This window comes from Scleropages formosus, chromosome 22 (genome assembly GCF_900964775.1).
Source record: "Scleropages formosus chromosome 22, fSclFor1.1, whole genome shotgun sequence".
In the NCBI taxonomy this organism is placed as follows: domain Eukaryota; kingdom Metazoa; phylum Chordata; class Actinopteri; order Osteoglossiformes; family Osteoglossidae; genus Scleropages; species Scleropages formosus.
In genome coordinates, this window is record NC_041827.1 from 20556921 (window position 1) to 20581473 (window position 24553).

At 44.5% G+C, this 24553-nt stretch overlaps 2 protein-coding genes across 3 annotated transcripts in view; one reads left to right on the top strand and one right to left on the bottom strand.

Moving 5' to 3' along the window:
• Window positions 1–639: 639 nt before the first annotated feature.
• Window positions 640–7948, top strand: eevs (2-epi-5-epi-valiolone synthase). Its single transcript, XM_018734032.2, has 5 exons — window positions 640–797; window positions 3415–4048; window positions 4325–4558; window positions 6405–6657; window positions 7833–7948. The coding sequence occupies exons 1-5, from the start codon at window positions 640–642 to the stop codon at window positions 7946–7948; spliced, it is 1395 nt and encodes a 464-aa protein (XP_018589548.2).
• Window positions 7949–10079: 2131 nt separating this feature from the next.
• mitfa (melanocyte inducing transcription factor a) overlaps window positions 10080–24553 on the bottom strand; it is a 46791-nt gene continuing 32317 nt past the window's right edge. The window contains exons 1-8 of one of the 2 annotated variants that reach the window (XM_029247809.1): window positions 20281–20326; window positions 19533–19760; window positions 18740–18835; window positions 18002–18122; window positions 16863–16919; window positions 16327–16402; window positions 16093–16240; window positions 10080–15072 (exon numbers count right to left, since the gene is read on the bottom strand). In XM_029247809.1, the coding sequence (XP_029103642.1) occupies window positions 14644–15072; window positions 16093–16240; window positions 16327–16402; window positions 16863–16919; window positions 18002–18122; window positions 18740–18835; window positions 19533–19760; window positions 20281–20313 (1188 nt within the window). In that variant the 5' untranslated portion in view covers window positions 20314–20326 and the 3' untranslated portion in view covers window positions 10080–14643. Of the gene's footprint in view, window positions 15073–16092; window positions 16241–16326; window positions 16403–16862; window positions 16920–18001; window positions 18123–18739; window positions 18836–19532; window positions 19761–20280; window positions 20327–24553 lie in introns of those variants that run through there. The other variant, XM_029247808.1, reaches the window with a different exon arrangement.

Here is a 24553-nt window from a genome sequence, read left to right on the forward strand (position 1 = left end):
CACACACACAGAAGAGAAAACGTGCAAACTAATTTCTGCGCTACACATTCCTCCAGAACGAAATGTTCTTGGAAACCCCTTCGGCGCAACATTATTATTGACTAATACTTGTCTATATTGATCATATCACATCGATCAGTCATGAAAAGAGGCCGCTGGGCGACACAGATTCCACTGACTTGAAACATGAAATATGACTACTAGTCACACATGCCATGGTCATTGTGACACAAGAACCTCAAACGTAAAGACGTTTGAACTTTCAACGTCGGTGTTACAAAAAGACGCGCTCATGTGCGGTATTAAACAGGGTTTTTTGAGGAATAATAATAATAATAATAATAATGTGCTCGAGAGAGGGAGGAGATTGCGTAACCACACTGGGCGTTGATCTGCAAAAAAAGCCGCAGGTTCTTCGCGGTTCCACCTCATCACATGAGTCTGCGAGGTTGCGTCTGGTCTCCTCAAGGGTTAACGATCACTTTCATAACTCGGTGCTCGCCGTGCGCCTCAAGCACCTCCCTTGGCCCCGAGAGGAGAAGTCCGAGCCTGTGTGTGTGTATATATGTATAAACATAGACATCAGCCCATCTTTGACTGCCCCGATTCCCTGGAGCAAACCTCACCACCACTGAGATGATGTCCATGAGCACGAGCTCCGCAGACTCCCTCCACAAGAAGAGGCTGAAGAAGAGCCGCACCGAGTTCCACCTGGTCCAGGTGAAGAGCACCTGGAAGCGCAGGACGGCCAAGAGCGTCGCTCAGAAGGAGCACAACAGACAGTCCGCAGCCAAAATGTGAGTGTCTCCTGCTGTCCCCTGCGCAAAAAAGCCGATCATATGGAAAGACAGAGAAAATAATTTGAAATCCATCCACGAATGACACGAGCCGACCGTTTCATCAACGGCGTTGCGTTGCGAGGAAACAACAACCCTTTACATTTATATCTATTTATTTATTTACCAGACACTTTTCTCCAAAGCGACTTCCGATGAACTCTGCGTAGAGTTATGAGCCCACACACCTTCACACACCTTATTCATAACTTCACTGCATGATTATGAAATTATGCCGTCGGTGAGGTAACCAATAACAATTTGATCAGTTTTTTCCCACTAAACTTCTAATAATTAAGCATAATCAAATTATGCAATTAAAAGGCAAAAAAAATGCAATAGTGTATCTGCAGTATTCATTTCTTTGCCGCTTGGTGTTAAACTGGTTTGCAGCATCATGCAGGTATTGTAGAACTTTTTGCACCACTGAATTAGTGAATTTACTTAACTTTACCCCTTGGGGCAGCTTAGGAATTCCTCTGACACACAGGTGGATGTATAACAAAGGAGTTCACAGTGTTCCTGCTCAACAGGTAGGAAGCTTCTCTCCAAATGTCCTCACCTCAACCACCTTTCTATGTACCTTTTAAATGAGCTCCAATTTAACTGGCTCAGGTACTACAGTGAAAAGCAAAGTAGGCAGTGTTACTTCAACTCTGGTCTGCATGGATTAGAGGAGCTCTGACAAGGGAGTTGCAGTGGTTGCACAACCACCCCGCCCCCCAGAGCTGATGTGACACATCCCGCTTTCCTGTGCACGTTATTTGACAGCGAGACCTTAAGTATGATTTTCAAGAACATGAATAAGAATGAACCTGAAATTAACCCAAAATACCTAGTGAACTACACACCTTAAACTTAGAAATGACACTTGGTTTTGCTGTTGCTCTGTGCACTTAAATCAGCAATGTGCATCCAAATGACCAACTTTCTGTCTGTAATCATTAAAGTCTGTGCTGCAAAAAAATCACTGAAATAATGTCTGTTGTTTAATAAATAGCTGTACAGATATCTACAGCATGTAGCTGTGCACACCCTGATAATATCTAGGACCAACCAGATAAACCAACCTGCAACCTATAAAGGTACTATTACCATATTTGGATGCAGCATACAGTACTTTTAACCTTGATGTGTTCCTGCTTTGTTCCCGTGACATGTTAACTACCAGGGAGATCCAGAAATTTCCAACCCACAAAGGTGTTCAGCGAAAACTGAATGGATCTGGTTTCATAATTTGAAACGATGGATGGCACGCCTTCTTCTACTATTTTACGAGATCAAACGGAGATAATCTGGATATATGACAAGCTCTAATAGAAACAACAGAAACAGCCGAACACTGACTAACTGCGATTAAGTGGATGGTTGATGCTCAAATGTTTAACCTGTTGTCAAAATTAATTTTAACTTATTAAAGTTAAGCTTTGTCTTCAGTTAATTAATGCATATTATACATACTAATACATTTTATATATATTATAAGAAATAGGGGGGGCGCGGTGGCGCAGTGGGTTGGACCAGGTCCTCCTCTCCGGTGGGTCTGGAATTCAAGTCCCACTTGGGGTGCCTTGCGATGGACTGGCGTCCCGTCCTGGGTGTGTCCCCTCCCCCTCCAGCCTTTCGCCCTGAGTTGCCGGGTTCGGCTCCCCGCGACCCCATATGGGACAAGTGGTTCAGAAAGTGTGTGTGTGTGTGTATATTATAAGAATGTGATATATATTATAATTCTATATTAATAGAGTTATAAATTAGTATGTATAATATATATCATTTATATTATATATATTCTTATATATACTAATATATTGTTTATGTAAATTTGCACTTTACATAATTTTAGAAGTATGTTGCAATCCTTGGGATCTTGAGATTATATAACAAGAGGTAATGATGAGTAATGCACACACACACAGACACACACACACACACACACACACACACACATTGTCTGAAACCGCTTGTCCCAAGTGGGGTCGCGGTTTCATATACATTTCATATATACAAACTCAAACTGAACTACCTGTGCGATCTTGCACATTACATGGCACTGTTGCCCACCATATTGCACTACATCTTAAGCCTCACAAATTTTTATAATTCACTGCACATCTGTTTATAGATATTTATATACTGTATTTTGCTCTTACATATGCATAAATAGATTGTATTTTTTTTTAGATTTTAGTACGTGTTATTTTTCTTTTAGATTGTTATGTCGGACAGCTGTATAAAGCATTTCACTGCACGTCGTACTGTGTATGGTTGTGTATGTGACAAATAAAATTTGAATTTGAACCGGAGCCTAACCCAGTAACACAGGGCGCAAGGCTGGAGGGAGATGGGGGGGCACAGCCAGGACGGGACGCCAGTTTGTCGTAAGGCATCCCAAGCAGGACTCAAACCCTAGACCCGCCAGAGAGCGGGCACAGGCCAAACCTGCCGTGCCACCGCGCCCCCACACCCCTCTGGTGAATTATAGGTTTTGAAAATATGCTTCCTGCTCATTCCAATGGACTTGTTAGCCAACGTAGAGATTTGCTCAAATCTTAACGAACTACACTCTCTTGGGTTCCAGCTATGAAAGTGCCACCGAGGATGAAGTCTCCTGGACAGTGGTCAGTCCTATTATCTTCACCTACAAAGTGATCCAGTCCCAGAACCTGCTCCACCCCAGCAACGACACACTACTGAGTGGTCACATTAGGGACCCCCAGCAACTGGAGGCATTCAGGAGCGGCGAGAAGCGCCTCAAACGCTTTGTGGTCATCGACGAGACGGTCAACAACCTCTATGGCTGCCAAGTGGCTGATTACTTTGAGGCCAGAAATGTACTGTATAGGATCCTCCCGCTGCCCACTACAGAGGAGAACAAGTCCATGGAGATGGTGATGATGATCTTGGAAGAGGTCCACAAGTTTGGCATCGACAGGCGTACGGAGCCCATCATTGCCATTGGGGGTGGGGTGTGCCTGGACATTGTTGGCCTAGCGGCTTCCCTCTACAGGAGGCGCACCCCTTATATCCGAGTCCCCACCACGCTGCTGTCCTACATAGATGCCAGTGTGGGCGCAAAGACTGGGGTCAACTTTGCCAACTGTAAAAATAAGCTGGGCGGCTACATTCCCCCTGTAGCTGCATTTTTAGACAGATCGTTCATAGAAACCCTTCCTAGACGGCACATCTCCAATGGCCTAGCAGAAATGCTAAAGGTATTCATCCCAAAGCTGAAGTTAACCAATTAACTGCATTTTCATGATTGACTAAGATATTTAGGACTTACTCTGTTGCGCATGCAGTTGATCTGCATACCTTGGCAGAGCAACAGGTTCCTTGGCTCAGTCAGCTTGAACACGCTGCCAGGTGTTGGTTAAGTACAGCATTACACATTAAAATGCAGTAAGTAAATCAAAGCTTAACTTTAATCAATTTAAATTCCTTTTACTTGCTTATCTGACTGGATCGGTCTCGTGCTCTTGTTTCTGCAGATGGCTCTGATGAAACACAGAGGCCTGTTTGAGCTGATGGAGACCCAGGGCAGGTTCCTGCTGGACTCTCGCTTCCAGTCCACCTACAAATTGGATGGCCACAATGACGCTGCGTCGTTGTCCACCAGGGTTGCCATAGAAACCATGCTAGAAGAGCTGGCCCCGAACTTGTGGGAGGACGACCTGGACAGACTGGTGGACTTCGGTCACCTCATCAGTCCAGAACTAGAAATGGTAAAATATCACCCATATTCTCAAAAACTATACAGGTGTGGACAAAATGACAGAAATACCACACAAATATGGAGTTTAACTTTGAAGTAACTAAATCACAATTGCAAATGCATCTCCAAAGGTGAGTCATATTTGGTTAATTCTCTACTGACAGTGTGTGTCAGCTATAAAAAAAGTTTTGACAATAAGAACCTTGGTATGTTGATTTCCAAAAAAAATGAGGTGACTAATGGAGTTCCGGAAAAGCTAATAGTTGGTGCTCAAATTGCATCAGTCACAAAAACTGCAAAATTATTTAACTTTTCAAGGGATTCAGCCTCAAAAATAACAACAGGATATGCACTATATGACAAATTGCACTAGCAAAGAGGAACAGTGATTGCAATTTGAAGCTCAGCGATAGAGATGGTCGGATTCTTCAAAGGATAGTTGCTAAGTGCCCCAAAAGAACAGCCTCAAAAATTACCACAGAACTGAACCAGCACCTCTGTGACCCAGTCTCAACAAAAACTATGTATTGTACAGATGTTTACAAAGCTGGAATTTACGGTAGGGATCCCTTCCAAGAAATGCTTGTATCGACGTAAATGCACATAACCTGGTGTAAGGAGGACAAAACCAGCACCCTCGAGCAATAGGGTAAAAAATGTATAGTCAATGAGTCATACCTCGTATCCTTCATCTGGGTGGGTTTACACTTGGAGAAAGCCAAAGAATCCCTTCAACCCATAATGTGTGCAGGTAAGCGTTAATCATAGTGGGGCTCCGTAGTGGTATATGCAACCATCTCATGGGAGTCATTGAGTCTGATGATCGCTCTGCATGGTCATATAGCGGCTAAGGAATAGGAGGTCATTTTACAGGACCAGGTTCACCTTATGGTGCAAACACTGTTACCGTATGATGTTCCCATAGTCCGTAATGATATCCCGATGCACACTGCTAAACGCATTGAATGCTTTCCATGGCCTAAACATCATTGAACCTTTATGTTAACTTCCAGAGCATGGAGTGCAAAGTACTTTTCCATCTCCTTCATCCCTCAAAGAACTAGATGAAGGAGGAAGAATTTTTTCTTTCTTCTCAAAGAATGATGTAGTATCACACTGCACATACTAGTAGTTCAGGACTTATATGCCAGGATTTCAAGAAGGACTGAAGCTGTTCTCAAGGCAAAGGTGGCTCCAATCCTTATTAGCTCCTTGAGATCAATATATTGTTTGTTTTTTCTGTTATTTTGTCCACCACCTGTGTGTGTGTGATTTTGAGAGACTGTTCAGTTTATGTATACTTCCACATTCTTGACCTGAGATGGCTTTGGACACAGACCGATGTTGAAGTGAAGAAGCACATGCAAGTTGTTGAAGAAGCCTTAATTATATGGGGTCAAAGAGGTTGAGTCACGCCTGCTTGCAGTTTCTGGCATTGTAAGAGGAAACTGTGAGATATATGGTAACCTGATCCCTCCATGGGTCTTCAAAGCATACCCCTTGTGGGTGCAGCAATTGCTTGGGGCAGAACCAGTTGAGTGAGAACATGCGCTGTCCATTACATTCATTAATTTAGCTGATGCTTTTCTCCAAGGTGACTTGCAATGTTAAACTACCTACAGTGATTTACCCCATTATATTGCTGGGTGATTTTTCTCAAAGGAAGTACTGTAAGTACTACACCAAGAGGTGGGATTCAAATTCGTGACCTCAGACTTCTACCCAGTAAGTCTACCAAGTGTGAATGTCGTGCTTCCAGACATTTGTTGCTGTACACCAATCCCCTAACCCCACCCCCCTCATCGATTCGTGACTGAGATGCTCATGATCAACTTCATCATCCATGTCATTCACAGAAGGTCCTGCCAGCGCTGCTGCACGGGGAAGCGGTGAACATCGACATGTCCTTCATGGTTTATGTCTCCCGGGAGCGGGGTCTCCTCACGGAGGACGAGAAGTTCCGCATCATCCGCTGCATGCTGGAACTGGAGCTGCCCGTGTGGCACGAGGACTGCACGCTCGCCCTGGTGCGCAATGCCCTCAGCGAGCGGCTGCAGCATTCGGGCGGCCTGCTGAGGATGCCCCTCCCCACAGGCATGGGACGTGCAGGTAGCTGCCATAATCTACTTATAATGGCTCATGTGTGCTATGTGTGCAGCAGTTGAGATGACAGCGATCCACTGATTACGTTCATAGGTGGTCCTCCGCTTGCAGCAGGGTTGTTCGTGACGACCTTGTCGTAGGTCAATTTATTTAGTCAAATATCTCTTTATACTGCGTTACATGAACGATAAACAATTAACATGCATTAATGCTATGCAGTAAAAGAAAGCTTCGTTATAGTTTTCCTACTAATTTCACACATTATTCATGTTAAAACTAATTTAGAATAATATATAGTCCAGATAATTATGAATGCTGTGCGGTATTCTTTAACGAACGATGAACACCCACTTTTTTTGCTTGCTAGCCATTTTAAATAACCTAAATGGATTCGCAAACGAAGAGTTTAAGTAAAATGCAGTCATTGCTAGACATCCAAACACTGGCTGAGACCCAAACAATAAGAAATATGCGACCAGCCAATGTTACTGTACAGCAGATGGAGCGCTTGTCCTTAGACATTACGACCAAACGTCGGGAACCAAAAATAAAGTTCATGGGATGGCGGCCCACAGCGGGTTCAGCCGGTGCCCGCTGTGTGTCGGGTCTGGGGTTCAAGCCCTGCTTGGGGTGCTTTGTGCTGGCATCCCGTCCTGAGTGTGTCCCCTCCCCCTTCGGCCTTGCGCCCTGTGTTGCCGGGTTAGGCTCCGGCTCACCGTGACCCCGCTCGGGACGAGCGGTTGTTGATGATGGATGGATGAATAGGTAGCCGCCTTAAGTCCAGGTGGTCATAAGCTGTGTATATTGTAACTCAAGGACCACCTGTATTCATTTAGCACAGTGATTATTTTGTTGGCGCTAAACTCACTGCAGTCTTTCACACATTCATACAGCAGAGCAGTGTGACACACACACACACAAACAGGCAATTTAGCATCCACAGTTTACCTGAAACACAGGTGACTGTGAGAGGAAACCAGAGCACCTGGAGGAAACCAACTCAAACACCAGGAGAACACGTAAACTTCACCAGGAACAACCCAGGAGCTATGGGGCACCAGCACTACCCGCTGTGCCACCATTCTCATGCTTTCACGAAGCAGTGGATTCCAGTGTATTGTCTAGAGGACATTCATTCCGTAATATTTCAACATGTTCCCGCTCTCTCCTCCCCGGCACAGAAATCTTCAACGACACCAGCGACGAGACCCTGTACAAGGCGTTTGAGAAGTGGTGCGATGAACTCAGCGGAGACCGCACGGAAAATAGCCAGGCTGTGACACTGAACCTGTCTTAGGTATCAGCGGGCAGTTGGGTAACCACAGGGTGTACGCTACGGGTTTAAACACGTGCGACTACTAAGAAATGCGGTTTGTCAGGATTCTCTCACGTTTTTTTCAATGTCTTAAAGACGAAATGCCGATGTATTATTACCAGAAACATACTGACTTGTTCAGTTACCTTTTTTGGGGGGGGACTGGTCATGTTTAAAATTTTAGTACATTTGCATCAAATGTTTACCACTCAGTGAGAAATGTATAGTGAATGCAGTGGGGGTAGCAATTCTGTCAGTATGTTAAAAAATTAATTCCTGTGAAAAGTAGTGCAGCGTTAAGTGTGTCCAGCAAAAATAATCTTGTGTTATATTTCATAAGACATTTACACACCACTAGATGTGTATAACACAAAAACATCTCCAGGAGAAGCTGAAGTTGTTCTCTAGAGCCACTACTTTCCAAGAGGAATTTCAGGACATTGTGTATGTGTATATATATTATATATATATGCTATAGTCTAAATGGTGTACTGTGTATGGTGGGGAAAAAAAAATCATTTTTGAATTAATTTTTGCATTACCCATTCCGTTCTTTTTAATGAACAAATGTATGGTTTTTAATAAATTACAAAAAAGCCGCAAAGTCTTCCGGTAAACTTTTTTACAGCAACAGTCTGGCACAATCTTTTTTTTTCCCTCTAAACTGATTCTGATGCTTTTAAAAAATTCATCAATCCATTGTAAATAATATTCCTCCATCTGCATATTCAATGCAGGGTTGTGGTGATCCAGCATCTATCCTGGAAGCACAGGGCATGAGGCAGGGTACATTCAGCATGGGACAGCATTTCATCACAGAGCAATCACACGCTTACACACACGACACACACGTACACACACTACAAACAACCTGAAACACATGTGTTTGGACTGTGGGAGGAAACCAGAGCATCCGGAGGAAACCCACAGTGACATGGAAAGAACATGAAAACCCAGAGTGGGCCACATTCAAACCTACATCTAAACCCACAGTTCAAGAGTAATAATCTGTCCGATAACCACAGACCATAATCAGAATCAGAATCAGAACGAGCTTTATTGCCAAGTATGTTCACACATACAAGCAATTTGTCTTGGTGACAGAAACTTCCAGAGCACAGACAGAATGACAGTGACAAGACACAGATGAGAAGATAGAATATGTGAATAAAGGATGAAAAATATAAGTATCCAATATACAAAAATAGTCACTAGACATTATATATATGTACAGATGTTCTATACAAATGCAAGGGAATGTGAGTAAGACATATGATGTGATAAATAGATATAAATATAAATAGTGTTGTGTATTGCACTGGTTTACTCTCTAGGGGGGATTTAGCTGTTCATGAGGTAGATGGCTTGAGGAAAGAAACTTTTCTTGTGCCTGACTGTCCTGGTGCTCGGTGCTCTGTAGCGCCGGCCAGATGGCAAGGGTTCGAAGAGAAAGTGGCCTGGATGCGAGGGGTCTAGAATGATTTTGCTAGCCCTTTTACTGACTCTGGACGAGTGCAGTTCTTGGAGAGCTGGGGGGGGGTGTGCCGATGATTCTTCCAGCAGTCCGAACTATCCGCTGTAGTCTTCTGATGTCTGATTTTGTAGCTGAGCTGAACCAGACAGTTATAGAGGTGCAGAGGACAGACTCGATGACTGCAGAGTAGAATTGCATCAGTAGCTCCTGTGGCAGGTTGAACTTCCTCAGCTGGCGAAGGAAGTACAACCTCTGCTGGGCCTTCTTCACAATGGAGTCTATGTGGAACTCCCACTTCAGGTCCTGTGAGATGGTAGTGCCCAGGAACCTGAATGACTCCACTGTTGCCACAGTGCTGTTCATGATGGTGAGTGGGGGTAATGCTGGGGTGTTTCTCCTAAAGTCCACAATCATCTCCATTGTTTTGAGTGTGTTCAGCTCCAGGTTGTTATGACTGCACCAGACAGCCAGCTCTTGGACCTCCTGTCTGTAAGCGGACTCGTCGCCGTCCCGGATGAGGCCGATGAGCGTGGTGTCGTCTGCGAACTTCAGGAGCTTGACAGAGGGGTCTTTTGCGGTGCAGTCGTTGGCGTACAGGGAGAAGAGCGGTGGGAAGAGTACGCATCCCTGGGGGGCGCCAGTACTGATCGTGCAAGTATTGGATGAAAATTTAAACAAATAAAGAATCACTTCGCAAAAGTGAAGACAACATATTTTAATGTTTCATGACAACATTTCCACATTCAGCTCCACTGAATACATATTAATGTCCATCCCTGACAATACGGTTCACACCGGGAGTCCCCATTGCACGTTTTCTTTTTTTTTTTGCCGAAGGGGCATTAGTCACCTTACAGTACTGAGTGTCTCAGTGGAGACGGGGAGCGAGCGATGCTCCGGGTTGCAGAAGCTGCGTGTGTGTGTGTGTGTGTGTGTGCGCGTGTGCGTTCGCTCTCCAGTGCATCGCCGACTCGGGACTTAATGCAGCTCAAGCTTCACCTCCTGCCCTCGGATTTTCAGAAGATTCTGCACCACTGCCGTCGTCGTTTCGGAAACGCTAATAAACACTCTCCGGCAGAGGCAAAAAAAAATGAAGCACAGCGGAACGGAACGGTCCGCTACACCTCGGCAAAGTCGCTTCGGGTCACGTCGGAGTGAAGCGAAGGAGTCTTGCGTCTTCACCGCTGTGGTTCTTAAGGCAAAGCTGCACACCAAGTCCTGAAAAGTGTGCTGTTGTTGACCTACTGGCTCACCCATGAGACACCTCCCGCAACACCACCCAACAGCAGATGGCATAGTGGTTGAGGACACAACGTGAAGCATCCAGATTAAGGTCCAGAAAGGGGCCCTGCTGCAGTATCTTTGAGCAGGTCCTAAACTGGACCCTCCCCAGTGAAATATCCAGCTATAGAAATATATAAGAAATTAAAATAAAAGAGAGCCAGAGCTCTGGGGTCACACTCGAGAGAATGATAGGAGTTTGAACATTTCGCGCTCAGTCTCGAAACGGGACACCACGCTTCATCACCGGAGACATTCCCACACGCCCTCTTCGCGCTACTCACCGTGTTCCGGTTATTCGCGACGATCTCACACCACCGGCGACCGTCCTTCAACATACTACAACGCCAAACTCCAGTCCACCAAGGGAACTCCCCCGAAGCCCGTGCATCAGCGCAGGTTCGAAAAGAACCGGTTCCTGAAGCGTAAGGCACCTCCTGCCGGTCTCGCCCTCGGCCCAGTCTGTCCCGGTATAACCCGACCGGAAAGGACTCCTTCACGTTCAACATGTGCAAGAAAAACATGTGCAGACAAACACATTCACAATTGCATAGATCTACAATGCTGGACGGTGTATAAAACGGAGTCATTTTGGTGACGACTATACAAAGTAGGTCATTTACACGCAGGAAGATCATTTTCTGTCACCGAGCGGCACTGGAGACCTCACCGGTGCCCAAGTGCTCGACGCTACCGTCATAAAGGCATGATTCTCGGTACATAGGCGCTCGGCTACAGTCGCACACTATTAATCAGTAGAAATGTAACAGGAAAGCTTTTTAGATTGCCGCAACAAATCACACAATGCAACGCACGCACGTACACGCGTTCAGTACGAGTGTCAGAATGTTAAAAATGACGTTATCGAACTCTCATTTCGGTTTTCGCGTTAAAATGACCTCCCAGCGTTCATTAAAAGTTCAAATACACCATCGCTCTCTATTACATAGTAATATAAATATTATAATTGTTAAAAACACGTCCGGCATTTTGAACGCAAAGTTAGGGCACGTTAAACATGTCATGAGAGCATGCAGAATGTCACAACATTTTTGTTTTGAATCACTTGCACTGTCAGGAATAAAAGCACAAAAAATACATTTTCTTTGGAGGAACACGTGGCATCGAGGCGACAATTATTGCAGTAAATGTCATTAACACTTCCACTGTATTGTACTTTTTTCCAGCAGAAAGAGAAAATATTTCCAAGTACCTTCTGAACCAGCAGATTTCAGGGTTGTAGAATAGTTGGCTTCACATTACAGCACAAAATACATACAGAGTCACATCACTTAAGACTAATAATCCACGAAGGGTCTTTAATTTCATCATCAAGTCCCAGACAAGGGGTGTGCATAGAATCTCGGGCTTCGAAAACATACTGAGGATAGTTGACTTGTCCGAGGAGAGAGAAAAATCCCTAATGTGAAAATAAGCCTAAAGTCAATATTTGGATTTATGTCTAGGGATGTGGGTTTGCACACAGAAGCGTGGTAATACCCAGCTGCTCATGCAAACCGACCAGCCTGCGTGGGGATGCCTGACTGACCCGAACCCTGTGCCAGCGATGCCGGAAATACCGTAAGAGCTCCAAAAGGAGCGCCCCTCTACTTACGCAGCACTAACATCTGCAGTATGACATCTAATTCAATTTATAAGTTCTGCATCTAAGATGGTTATAATTTAAAATGCAATTTTTACGCAATGGCTTTGATTGAAAAAGAGGCTATGGTGCAAATCCATATTATATACAAATACACAGTATACAAATATAATGTATTTGTGTTATATACAATAAATAGTACAAATTTGTATCGTATATTCCCCAAGCGTGGCAAAGGGAGTTTGACAAGGAAAGGTCGACGGGACTGAAGAACCTTCCAGCCCGTGTGCAAATTCCGTGTTTCGCAGAGGAACTAGGGACCGTAGATGAGAGAAGCACCTGGGGCTCCGTGCCGACGCTCTGCTGAAGGTCATCCGGGGTCGAGCCGAGCGCCGAGGCCTACATTTATAAGCGTGACCAGGAGCGACGCGGATGTCGGAAGAGACCGCCGGACGCTCGCTGCGCGGCAGATTCGGGTGGTTGGCTTATGTAATTAAAGCAGAGTGCAGCTCATACGCCGAAATACCCCTTTTTGTTCCTGTTGCGCTACGGGAACCAAACGCAGTGGCTTTAAGTGTTGTTATTTACCAACCGTTGCGAAAAGAAAAGAAAAACATCCAAAAAAATCTTAACGCGAGAGCTTATTTTTCCATTCATAAAAAGACTTAAAACTGGAAACGCAGAGCTATTTCCAGAAAAAAAGGCACCATATTAGAAGAACAACACGAACAGAGTTTACGCGTCAAATGAGATTGGATCCAAACACGGAAAATGAGAGAAAACAACATTTTCTCCAGTTTTGCTCGGCTACCGTTCGCAATTAGTTGCGATTTACGCAGTGTCTTCAAGCCGTTTGTTTTCGTGCTAGACCTCCAGCAAATTTTAGCTTTGAATTTGCATCCTTGAAAGAGAATAAAAATGTTTTAAATAAATAAATAAATACCGAATACTCAGCTTAACTTCTCTCTGTTCACACGTAATATGGCACTTACACACTTATCGTAATTTGTATTGCAATTTGTATGTTAATTTTGGGAAAGTAGATCAGACATGGAAATTCCATACAATAAAAAAACTTAACATATTATATATAATTAATATATATTTGTATATTAAATATACATTTTATATAATTTCTTAAAGCAGTGAAAACTGTTTCCTATCAATACCCCAAGAAGGCCTCGGGAAAGTCGTTTTCCTCCTCTTACACAATTTTGACGCGTTATTTAATCTTTCAGTTTTTTCTGTTCTTTTTCTGGCGTTTTCGAACATCATAAGGCCATCATGCAGTACCGGTGCCGCGGAATCAGTGGAAATCGGCCGTAATTTGTGGTCAAAAACCGAAATGGCTGAGATCGTTTTCACTTTCACAATGGGGCAGCGAGCAAAGCGTACTTTGTTTTTGTGGTATTTAGTGCATGTAAATACCAAAGTACAAAATAAATAACTGTCCCTGAAGGAGTTACTTTTTTTTTTTTTTTTTTTTTTACTATTAAGAGATAAAAACCTCCAGTGTATTCTTGGAAACTCATCCTGTCTTGGTATTTAAATACACATGGGGGGGAAAAAATTTGGGTGAAGCTCCTGAAGTACAATAAACCTTGTTGTTCAGGATTAAAAGAAAAAACAGAATTTCTGCAGAAAGAAAATGTTTTCCATGAACATTTTTGCCTAGTATTGGCAGTTACTTGCATATTTTTTGGAGTAAAGGGACAAGTGAAATTTAACTTAATTCTTCTTTGACTGAAACGTTTATCTTCTCTAGAGACATTAAAAAATATATATATGTTCAACTAATTGAGGACAGTAAAGATATTCAAGCAGTCAAATTATAAGAAAATGCAAGAAAATGGCAGCACTAGCATATTTTAAGGCAATCAAGGAAGGAGAAGAATCACAAATTATGGTTTTTACATTCGGAAAAACCGTCCAAATTCAAGTGTGCGGAACTTTCGACAGCAGGTAGTGATGACAAACACCACGCGAGCGCATACTGAGCGTTCGGTGCGAGTTCATATTTAAACACGCATTCTCAAATACTGTCACGGAATCCGACGAAATCGGATTTTGCAGCCTAAACACCTGGAAGCTTAAAAATAATGAGCATTTTTTACCTTTACTTTCTGGGCGTACACTATTTTTAAGTGCAGCTAAACCAAATGACACCCGAAACATAACAGAAACGAAACCAAAATGCTAAAATAAACAACTCGTTAATAAAAACGGAACTTAAAAAAAAATGTGTTTGCGGGAGTGGAAAGGTGACCCTCCGTGGGGTGCGGGAGGGAGGGAGGGAGAAGCTGGGGCGCAACGATGGCGCTAACAGTCGCGGTCGGGCTCTTCCATGTTCACGCTGCTCCTGCGGCTGCTCCCGCCGGAGGCCCCGGGGGAGAGGGAGGACAGCGCGGGGTCCGCCGCCCTCGCCGGCGACAGGGCGCCGTCCATCAGGATGTCCTGCAGATCGGAGCCGCCCTTCGCCGGGGTCACGTAGGCCCCCGAGTCGCCCCGCTCGCGGTGGCCGTCGCCGAAGCCGACGGTGCCGTCGCCGAGGTCCGGCGTCGTCGACCCGGCCGGGTCGGGCCCGAGGTGGAGAGGGTGCGGGGGCGGGCGGGGTGCCGGATACGGCTCCCGGTGGCAATCTCCCCGAAGCGACTCCTGCTTGATGACCCGTGCCGCCAGTTCCGAGGAGCACGCCGCGGCAGACGCCGCCACCGAGAGCCCATGAGCTCGGGCCTGCATCTCCAGCTCCTGCTCGGCACGTATGCGCGCGCGCGCACGCACACACACACACACACACACACACACACATGCACGCACACACACACACACACACACACACATGCACGCACGTGCACAGGGAAATATGAACGCACACAGAAAATAGACATATGTAAAGACACACGAAGCGAATTTTACACACGGACACATAATGAAACGTAGAGTTACACAAATACACAAGCATGCAAGGAAAGACAAACATACAAATACAAACAAAACAAGTAATTTTTGCAGACACACAAACCGACAGACAAAAACAAGCATACATAGGACAACTTCGCTTTGAAAATTATAGTTAATTTCTCCCCAAATATGGCACCATTTGTATTATCATGCAGATGTGTTTCCTGCTGGAATGAGCTCCCACTGAGCCTCAGAGCTGCTGAATCCCCCCCAACAATCAAGAAGAGTCTCAAAAATCCCTTTCAGACCCACTTCTCTCCTCATCTCCTGTGTGCTCCGTAAACTTTCACTGCATTAACTGTCAAAAAAATCTCCCTACAAATTCTATGTAGAGCTGTAATATGATGTATGCTGGGAAACATGGTGCTATTGGACTACTGGATTGTACTTTGGGAACTGTGTGTCTGCACCTCGGTCTCTTCAACTGCTGGTGAAATGCACTTTTCTTTATTCTGAGTTTACATTTACAGCTATTTATTTAGCAGATGCTTTTCTCCAAAGTGACTTCCAATTAACTCTATGTAGTGTTATCAGTCCACACACTTTATTCACTGCAGTGACTTACACAACAGCATGTCTTTGGACTGTGGGAGGAAACCAGAGCGCCCAGCAGAAACCCACGCAGACACAGGGAGAACATAGAAACTCCACACCGACTGAGTGGGAATTGAACCCACGCCCTCTCGCATCACCCCGGCGCTGTGAAACAGCAGCACAACTCACTGTGCCACCGTGCCGAGTTGTGTATCACGTAGGAGAAAAGCATCTGCTAAATGGATAAATGTAAATGGACCCGCAGGGCCGTACCTGTATCCTCAGCATCAGGTGCCGGTTGGCGTGTTCCAGCCTCTTCTGGCGGTTCTCCAGCTCCTTGGCACGCTGCTGCTCCCTCTGCAGCTTGCGGATGTAGTCCACAGAGGCCTTCAGGATGGTGCCCTTGTTCCACCGCATGTCCCTGGCAGGAGAAACTCGAGTGAGCAGCCGGGCTCCCGCAGCGGAAGAACCGAAAGAACTGCGCTCGGAGGGAACGGCGCAACTCACGGGTCGTTCGACTTCGGGATTAAAGTACCCAGTTCCTTGATGCGATCGTTGATGTTGAATCGTCGTCTTCTCTCGACTGACCGGATGGGGGAAAAAAAAAGCACACAACACTCTCAATATATTTTTGTCGATCACACCACATCAGTGCAGGTATTAATTCATAAAGCCATGTATAATGTGTGTACTAATTAACAATACATGCCATAAAGAGTCAAGCTGGACACCATTCTGTCATAAAGGACAATTTGGGCTCAACAAGGTTATGAAACACACACTGTGAAATGGTGCTTCTTACATTTTTGTCATATCTATAAGGAACTAAAACTATTTAATAAAACTACGTAACAAAATATTATTTAAGTAAATTAAATTTGTTTAATAATTTTCTAATATGTAAAACAATTTATTAGAATAATTTAATAAATACAAAATATAGCAATTATTATTTCACTTTTAGCCGATGTTCTGTTAAAAAGAAGAAAAATGTTTCAAAGTGACATATCCTCCGATGGAAGATTGAGTTTTTAAAAACTCACTCAAGTTGTGATTGTCTTTCTTCTGCCTCTCCTTGGCGAGAGCTCGCACTTCAGCGTCTGCGATCGGAGGGAGGGGGGGGGTTTCAAAAATTCAGCTACAGTGAAAATTACCCGACTTACTACCATTTATACAGACTCCTCTCACTGAAAGAACAACATGGGTTATTTTTTAAAACACTTGTTATGAAACAGGAGAAGAAAAAAGTTATTCTGTTGGTCAAAATAGCAGCATTCAGAGAATGTTTAAAAAACTGCACGCTTAAAACGTCAGTCGTAAGGAAGGTCCGGAAAATGTGGAAATTGTAAGGTGGGGGAGTAAACAAAAAAGTACAGTGTGGTCATTATCTATATGGAACAAAGCTCTTTTACTATTTCGCCAATGAAGGTATAATTCAATACTGTGTGCAATATTGTATTTCCAGTATCAAATATTCAAGAAACGCAAATAAAAAATGATTTTCCCAACTCTGACCACCAATGAAAACACAACAGTAAGATCATCAAGGAGCCACTGAAAAATTTTACTGTGCATTTGTGCACAGAGGCAGGCATCCTTTCATTTCAGCATCCTCTGAATTAACTCTCTCTCACACACACGACACGGACTGTAGCCTGGGACACTTGGGCATAAGCGATGGGACCGAGCGGCGTCCTGTCGACGTCCGCACCTAGGGGGTCTGAAAACTAACGGATCGGGGAAAATGGCCCGCGACGCGTGCAGCCGAGGACGCCGAACGCAGAGGATCGAAAGGAGAAAAGCATTATTTGTTCCGCGTAACTTAGCACTATTTTCATTCCAGCAGCGGTCACGCGTTCACAGGTGACACTTTCACGCAGAATTTCCAATTCACTCCTTCACACAGAATAATCGCCGCAGTCATTTTGATAATACAGAGACTGCCAGCGAAGCTCGTTATGGGGACGCTGGAGACGCCGTGCCGGCGTGCGTGTGTGTCATAAGCGCGTTCCGTTCCGGCGTTTGCCGCACGTTTCACCTCAAGGGGAAACCCGCAGGCGATCGGAGCAGCGGCATACCTGACATTTCCCGCCGTCAACGTCAGCGTGCGTGTGCGGAGTTCCCTCGAGCGAGGGAGAAGGGCAGGGCGAGGAGGACGGGGGCAGGGGACGCCCCGGCCTACCTGAGAATTCCCTTTTGATGTTGGGCAGGTTGGCGGGGCAGGAGTTGCTGACGGTCATCGGGTGCTGCGGCACGGCCTGGTTGTTGTACATCTCGAGGAGATTCGCGGCAGACACGGGGAGCTGGGGGGGGGGGGGGGACCAGACACGCCGAAGGCTGGCTTTGAATACAGACCACAAGAACAGACCTGACCCTTACCACTAACCCTAACCCTTAACCCTAACCAGTATCCCCTAACCCTAACCCCAACCCCAACCCATAACCCTAATCCGTATTCCCAAATGCATCAAGTTGTCTTTTCTGAATTTCTCTTGACTTCTGCTGTCATGGTCTACGGCAAAGTAACACTTTCGGTCCAGCGAAACTCTACAGGGTAAGTTATTTATACAGCACGTATACAAGGGTAAGTCTGATAGTATCCATTAGAACATTAATTATGAAAGTTATTACTGCCAATAATTCTTGACTGACTCAGTTGTAATAAGATATGTATACAGCACAGAACGGATATTTTCAGCCAGGTAGTGTGCACTCATCCAATTCATAAATCACTCAAATACTATATTGTTGAATATTAAGTTAATTTACTTATTTATTATGGGTGGACATCATGCCAAATTCATCTTTAATTTCATTAGCAGGAAGTGGGATTATTGCAATTCCCTAGTACTATACTATCCCAGCACGTACACATGTTAAATATAAGGCGCAAAATCAGCGTAAATTAAAAGTGGATTACCGTATTTGTCATTTGAAGGCCCGGGTCCATTAATCCAAGGATGTCATCATTGTAACTGGATTCCAGGCTAATAATGTCATCAATGACATCATCCATCTTGAACGATAAAACAAAAGTTGTCAGAAGAAGCCCATATGATGAAGCCCACCGTTTCATAATTGTGACATTTCAGTCATATCTTTGAGGGATATAGTACACTAATGGTTTTTATCAAAAAATAGCAAAACAACAATGAGAAAATATCCCTGATGGTCCTGAGTAATTTATTCTAATCGTTACAACAGTGACACAGAATAAGCAAATAAGTATTCAATTGATAACTGCTAATATACTGAGCAACATATATCATATTTGACATGATGTAAAACATAAGGTACATCCGAGTATTTATAGATTTTCTAAAAATGCCGGGAAAGCATGAAACGTGAATTTTAGTGAATAGTACAATACCTAGTTAATTCAAAGATTTTAACCCGTTCAAACCATACACTCCTTGATAAAGAGCATTATTTTTGCTGAGCTGTAATTTTGCATATATTACACAATTAAGTCATTCCGCATCAATGTATATTTTTACTGCTAACCAACATATGTACGCCCTCTGCAAACCTTTCGTTCGAGAGCGGATAACGGTTACACAACTGAAACATAATTTCGGACATGAGTTTATCGTCCAGGAAAAGAGCAAGATCTCCTTTCCCACGTTTTATCTTCTCCTTTTACGGCGCTGACGGGGCCTGAAACGGCGTCAACCGCTCAGGTGGCTCTTCCTTGCCGACGCGCAGCCCCCTACCTCCTTCTCGCAGGTGGAGCTCAGGGTGAGCAGCGCCATGGGGCTGTTGGGGGCGCTTCCTCCGGGCCCAGGGGGCATCCCGTGTTCGGGGGGCTGGCTGGGGCACGGCGGGCCGACGGCCTGGGCGCCCAGCTTGCCGCCCAGCGTGGTGGACAGGTACTGCTTCACCTGCTGTCTCTGGGCCTGCTGGATGTGGTACTTGGTGGGGTTCTCCAGGTGGGTCTGCACCTGAGCGGGCGAGGCGGGTCGGGGTCAGACGGCAGCGACGGCAACGACTCGACGGGTGGACGTCGCATCCCATTTATTTGTTTTCATTTCGCTAACTAACCGCAGCCTTCGAAAAAGTCGGCCGTGAATAAAAGGCGAAACGGATCGCTCGGCTTCGCTCTAAAAACGCGAAGCGCGAAGAGACGACTTGCACGCGCGGTCCCAAACGCGCACGTGTACGGCACACGTGTGCGTACGCACATCCGCGCCGTGCGCACGGTGAGCGCAAAGCAAACGTAATCAAATAATCATTAAAGGACAGTAAAAAGCCTTTTTTCAGCCTATAGGACAGCGCGGCACATCCCAAAACACTGGTTTTTCTCCTTCTCTGCTTTATCTAGTGTCACAGAGAAATAACTCAAATTAGACTCTAAAACACAACGTTTTATCCAAAATAGGCAAAGATCACAATAATAAGAGGAGCAACAAATCAGCACTGGCATGTAATTCAAATCTCTGTAGAATAAAGTGAATATCTCACCTGGTAGCGGCTAAACTCGAGCATCTCCAACATGCTGCCTGCTATATCGCGGCGCCGAAAGACGCAGCGGCTCGTCCCGGAGGATATTCCCTTTCTCGTCACGGACCTTACGTCCGCGGCGCTCTTGTACAACCCGGGCGGAAAAGTTAACCAGCTGAACTTATTACAGGCCAAAATCTCAATTAGTTCCGCATGTAAAGAAAGCAGAGGAGGAGACAAGAGGCCATTCTCATGCTGTGTTGTTTTATCAAAAATATGAATTTATGCCTTTATGCGGCTCATTTGACGTCACCACCCGCATCTCACAAAGGCCCTTGTCTGCCAGCGGGCTGCGGGTCTCCATACTGACACTTGCTTACAGCCAACTAACGTTTCATCTTTAGTTCCACCGGCGCGGAATAAAACATTGTTTGTTCCGAGCGACCCGAATACAATCGGCGCCACTGTTGCTTTAAAACAAGGCAGCACATGGAACTATAAACCCAGATATTTTGTAGGCGTTCCGAAAATATAGCCATTCTGCATGCGGACGATAGGGAAGGGCTCGCTCCGCGTGGAGAACTCGCACCGAAATGAGCGGAAACAATCACACCACGAAAAGCACTATTACACCACCAGCTTCATCTGTTTAACTCAGTAAAGGAGCAGAATGTAACAATGTGCAACAGGTCCAGGGTGTAGCTTATATATACAAGCATATGCTGTACATATATATGCATGCATGCGTATGTATATGCTTGTATATAAAAGCTCTCTCTCTCTCTCTCTATATATATACACACATTATGTATATATTATATATACTGTATATACACACATACTGTATATATAGATATATAATAGAGTATAGAGTAAATAGAGTATAGAGTAAAGACTATATATATATTATACACACACACATACACAGACACACATCGGGTGGCACAGTGGCATGAGTAGCGCTGCTGTTTCACAGCAGCTGGGTGGTGCGAGAGGATACGGGTTTGATCCCTGCTCAGTCTGTGTGGAGTTTGCACATTCTCCCCGTATCTGTGTGGGTTTCCTCCAGGTACTCTGGTTTCCTCCCACAGTCCAAAGACATGCTGTTAAGGTTCCCCCATAGTGTGTGAGTGACACAGAGAGAGAGAGAGTGTGTGTGTTCTGCTGATGTATGAATGAATGACCCAGTGTAAGTAGTGTATCTAGCAGTGTAAGTCACCGTGGTGAATAAGGTGTGTGGGCTCATAACACTACCATAGTGTTAATTGGAAGTTGCTTTGGATGAAAGTGTCCGATAAATAAATGTACATATATGTATATTTTTGTGTGTATATATATTTATATAGAGTACAATGAGTGACATGTTATTTTAAAATTAAATAAAACACAAATATATACAATTTTAATGAGGTTTTTCTCTATCAGTAATTATTAAAATACATATATTTATTTACATAAAGTACATGACTTCTAGTGTAGTGCTTAGAGCTACTGCCTTTGGACCCAAAGGTCACAGGTTTGAAGCTCATCTCCAGCTCTAGTGCTGCTGAACAAAGTCTGAAACCGCTTATCCTGAGTGGGGTTGCGGCCGACCGGAGCCGAACCCGGCAACACAGGGCGCAAGGCCGGAGGGGGAGGGGACACACCCAGGACGGGACGCCAGTCCATCGCAAGGCACCCCAAGCAGAACTCGAACCCCAGACCGCCCTGAGAGCAGGACCTGGCCAAACCCACCGTGCCCCCGTGCCCTCCTTGTTGAGCAAACGACTTACCCTAAATTCCTCCAGTAAAAAAATTACCTAGCCGTGCAAATGGGTAAATAACTAAGTAGCTCAACACTGTACGTCACTTTGGAGAAAAGCTAAGTGAATAAATGTAAAATGACACCAGCGGAGACAGATCCTGTCTTCAAGTCATATTTACATTGATTAATTTACCAGACGCTGCCCTATAAAGTGAATTATAACATTTACTTCACTGACTGACCCACTTACACATCTGAGAATTTTTTCTGTGTCAGTGTAAGGCAAGTACCTTAATCACTGGTACTACAGTAGGAAGTAGTATGTGAAGCTGGGTCCTTCAAATCCAAAGGCAGTGGCTCTAACCGCTCATCTACCTGCTGCACCACGTTTATTTAAATTTCGGCACCTTGCTTCTCTAAGTCATAACGAATAACAAGTACACCACCCTAGCGTCCGTGTGTGTGTGTGTGTGTGTGTGTGCGTTGTGGGAATTTTCAACATCGCCAGCTCCACCAGCTCTCCGCACATACAGTTTGCGTGCGTTTGTCACACAGGTGCTCAAACAGCAGCGCAGACCACATGGCTCCTCCCCATGTGGACCCTACCTGTGTCCCTGTGAGGGCGCTGCCCCCAGCAGCAGGGGCGACACGAAACAACAGCTCAATATGAACAAAATATTCACATCCCACCGTTTACGTTCTTTAAATTATACGGCACAGTTCCGGTTTTACCCGTCCTGGGTGCGTCCCCTAACCCTCCAGCCTTGTACCCTGTGTTGGCAGGTTAGGCTCTGGTTTGCTGGGACCCCGCTTGGGACAAGCGGTTTGAGCCAGTGTGTGTGTGTGTGTGTTCCAGTTTTAAGCAGCATGATTTATTGCTTTTTACAATAATTACTATTAAGATGAATAGTAATGTAGAAGTATTTAAATTTGTATCAAAATCCATATTTATAACATATTGCATTTAGTGTTCTATTAGTATATCAGGTGAGCGGATATGCGAGTGGCATCGAAAAAATGGTTGGAAAAATATGTTTTGCATATGTCTGATGATGTGTGCTCATGAAAACACTCAAGTTGACATGTCTTGCTTCATATTTATTGATATTTGTATTAAGAGTCTTATTTATGCTGTATAAATGGACAAAGGCATAAGACATCGCTAGGGAAGAACTTTTATTTTTTTTTGTTTTTTTTTTGTTTTTTTTTAATTCAGCCTTGCGTTACCACATTTCCACTGTTTACTGCTTGAACCAGTGTGACAATTACACTTTAAATGAGAATCAAACTTTTCATCTTCCACATGTCTATGCAATATAATATAACAAGTAAGAGAAAGCAATTCAAAGTTCCATTCCTGTTTTTTGACTTTTGGCATCTGTTGCATTCATGAGATTCCCGTTTTGTATTCAAAGCTGATACGGACAGTGAAAATGCAACGCAATTTTCATTAAACTTTACAGAAATTTCATTACAAAACCAGCCAGACAAGACAAGCGAAGAGACATGCAGCAGCTATGGCTGTAGCTCTGCCAATTTCGCAGAGAGGCATTCGTGCCAACAGCCGTTTGCTGCTCGTAAACGTTATTTTTGATGATTTTTTTAAATTTATTTTTTATTTTGCAGAACTTTTTTCATTACAGTAGTCAGCGGGAAGAAGACAGCTATAAAGAATAAAACCATGCCAAGAAAGGCAGTCTTATGAAACCAGCCACACTTGACTGAATTCTTAAAAATTACTTAGTATGATGGTAGGATTGTGAATCTTAAAAGCATACAACCTGTCTTCTGGAAGCACTAGTTGGGTCCATGCTAAAGGGGACAGAAGTGATGCAGAGCACAGGATCTGGGACCTTTCCCTACAGAGGGGTTCCAATGTCCTCTCCCTCTTGCGAGCTGCTCCGGTCTTCTTGCACATTCATTCATTTTAATACTCCAGTCATCTTAAAAAATTATCATGCTATGCCGAAAGAGGTGTGTTTTTCAAGAAAGATCACAGCTGGTTTAGAGGCACTGAACAGAACGGCTGCCTTTAAAAAAATATACAAAAATAAAAGCTCACTTTCTACATTTATTTATTTATTTACCATAATTTTTTCTCCAAAACGACTTCCCACGAAGTCGATGTAGCGTTATCAGACCACACACCTTATTCACCGCGGTGACTTACACTGCTAGATACACTACTTACACTGGGTCACTCATCCATACATCAGTGGAACACACACACTCTCTCTCTGGCACTCACACACTATGGGTGAACCTGAACAGCATGTCTTTGGAGTGTGGGAGGAAACCAGAGCACCCAGAGGAAACCCACGCAGACACGGGGAGAACATGCAAACTCCACACACACACTGAGTGGGGATTGAACCAACGTCCTCTCGCACCACCCAGGGGCTATGAGACAGCAGCGCTACTCGCTGTACCACCTCTAAATGGTAATAAGAGTCCTGAGCAAGGAAGTGAAACAGCAATGGTACAACCAATGCTTTCCACCAGAACCAAACGGAAAGCTTTAATAAAAAAATGCAATTGGTGTTTATAATT

Bases quoted from the DNA above. Each gene is read 5' to 3' on its own strand.
- eevs (XM_018734032.2), top strand. From the start codon at position 640: ATGTCCATGAGCACGAGCTCCGCAGACTCCCTCCACAAGAAGAGGCTG. The intron at 798-3,414 runs GTGAGTGTCTCC...CTTGGGTTCCAG, and splicing joins AGACAGTCCGCAGCCAAAAT to CTATGAAAGTGCCACCGAGG. The intron at 4,049-4,324 runs GTATTCATCCCA...TTGTTTCTGCAG, and splicing joins GCCTAGCAGAAATGCTAAAG to ATGGCTCTGATGAAACACAG.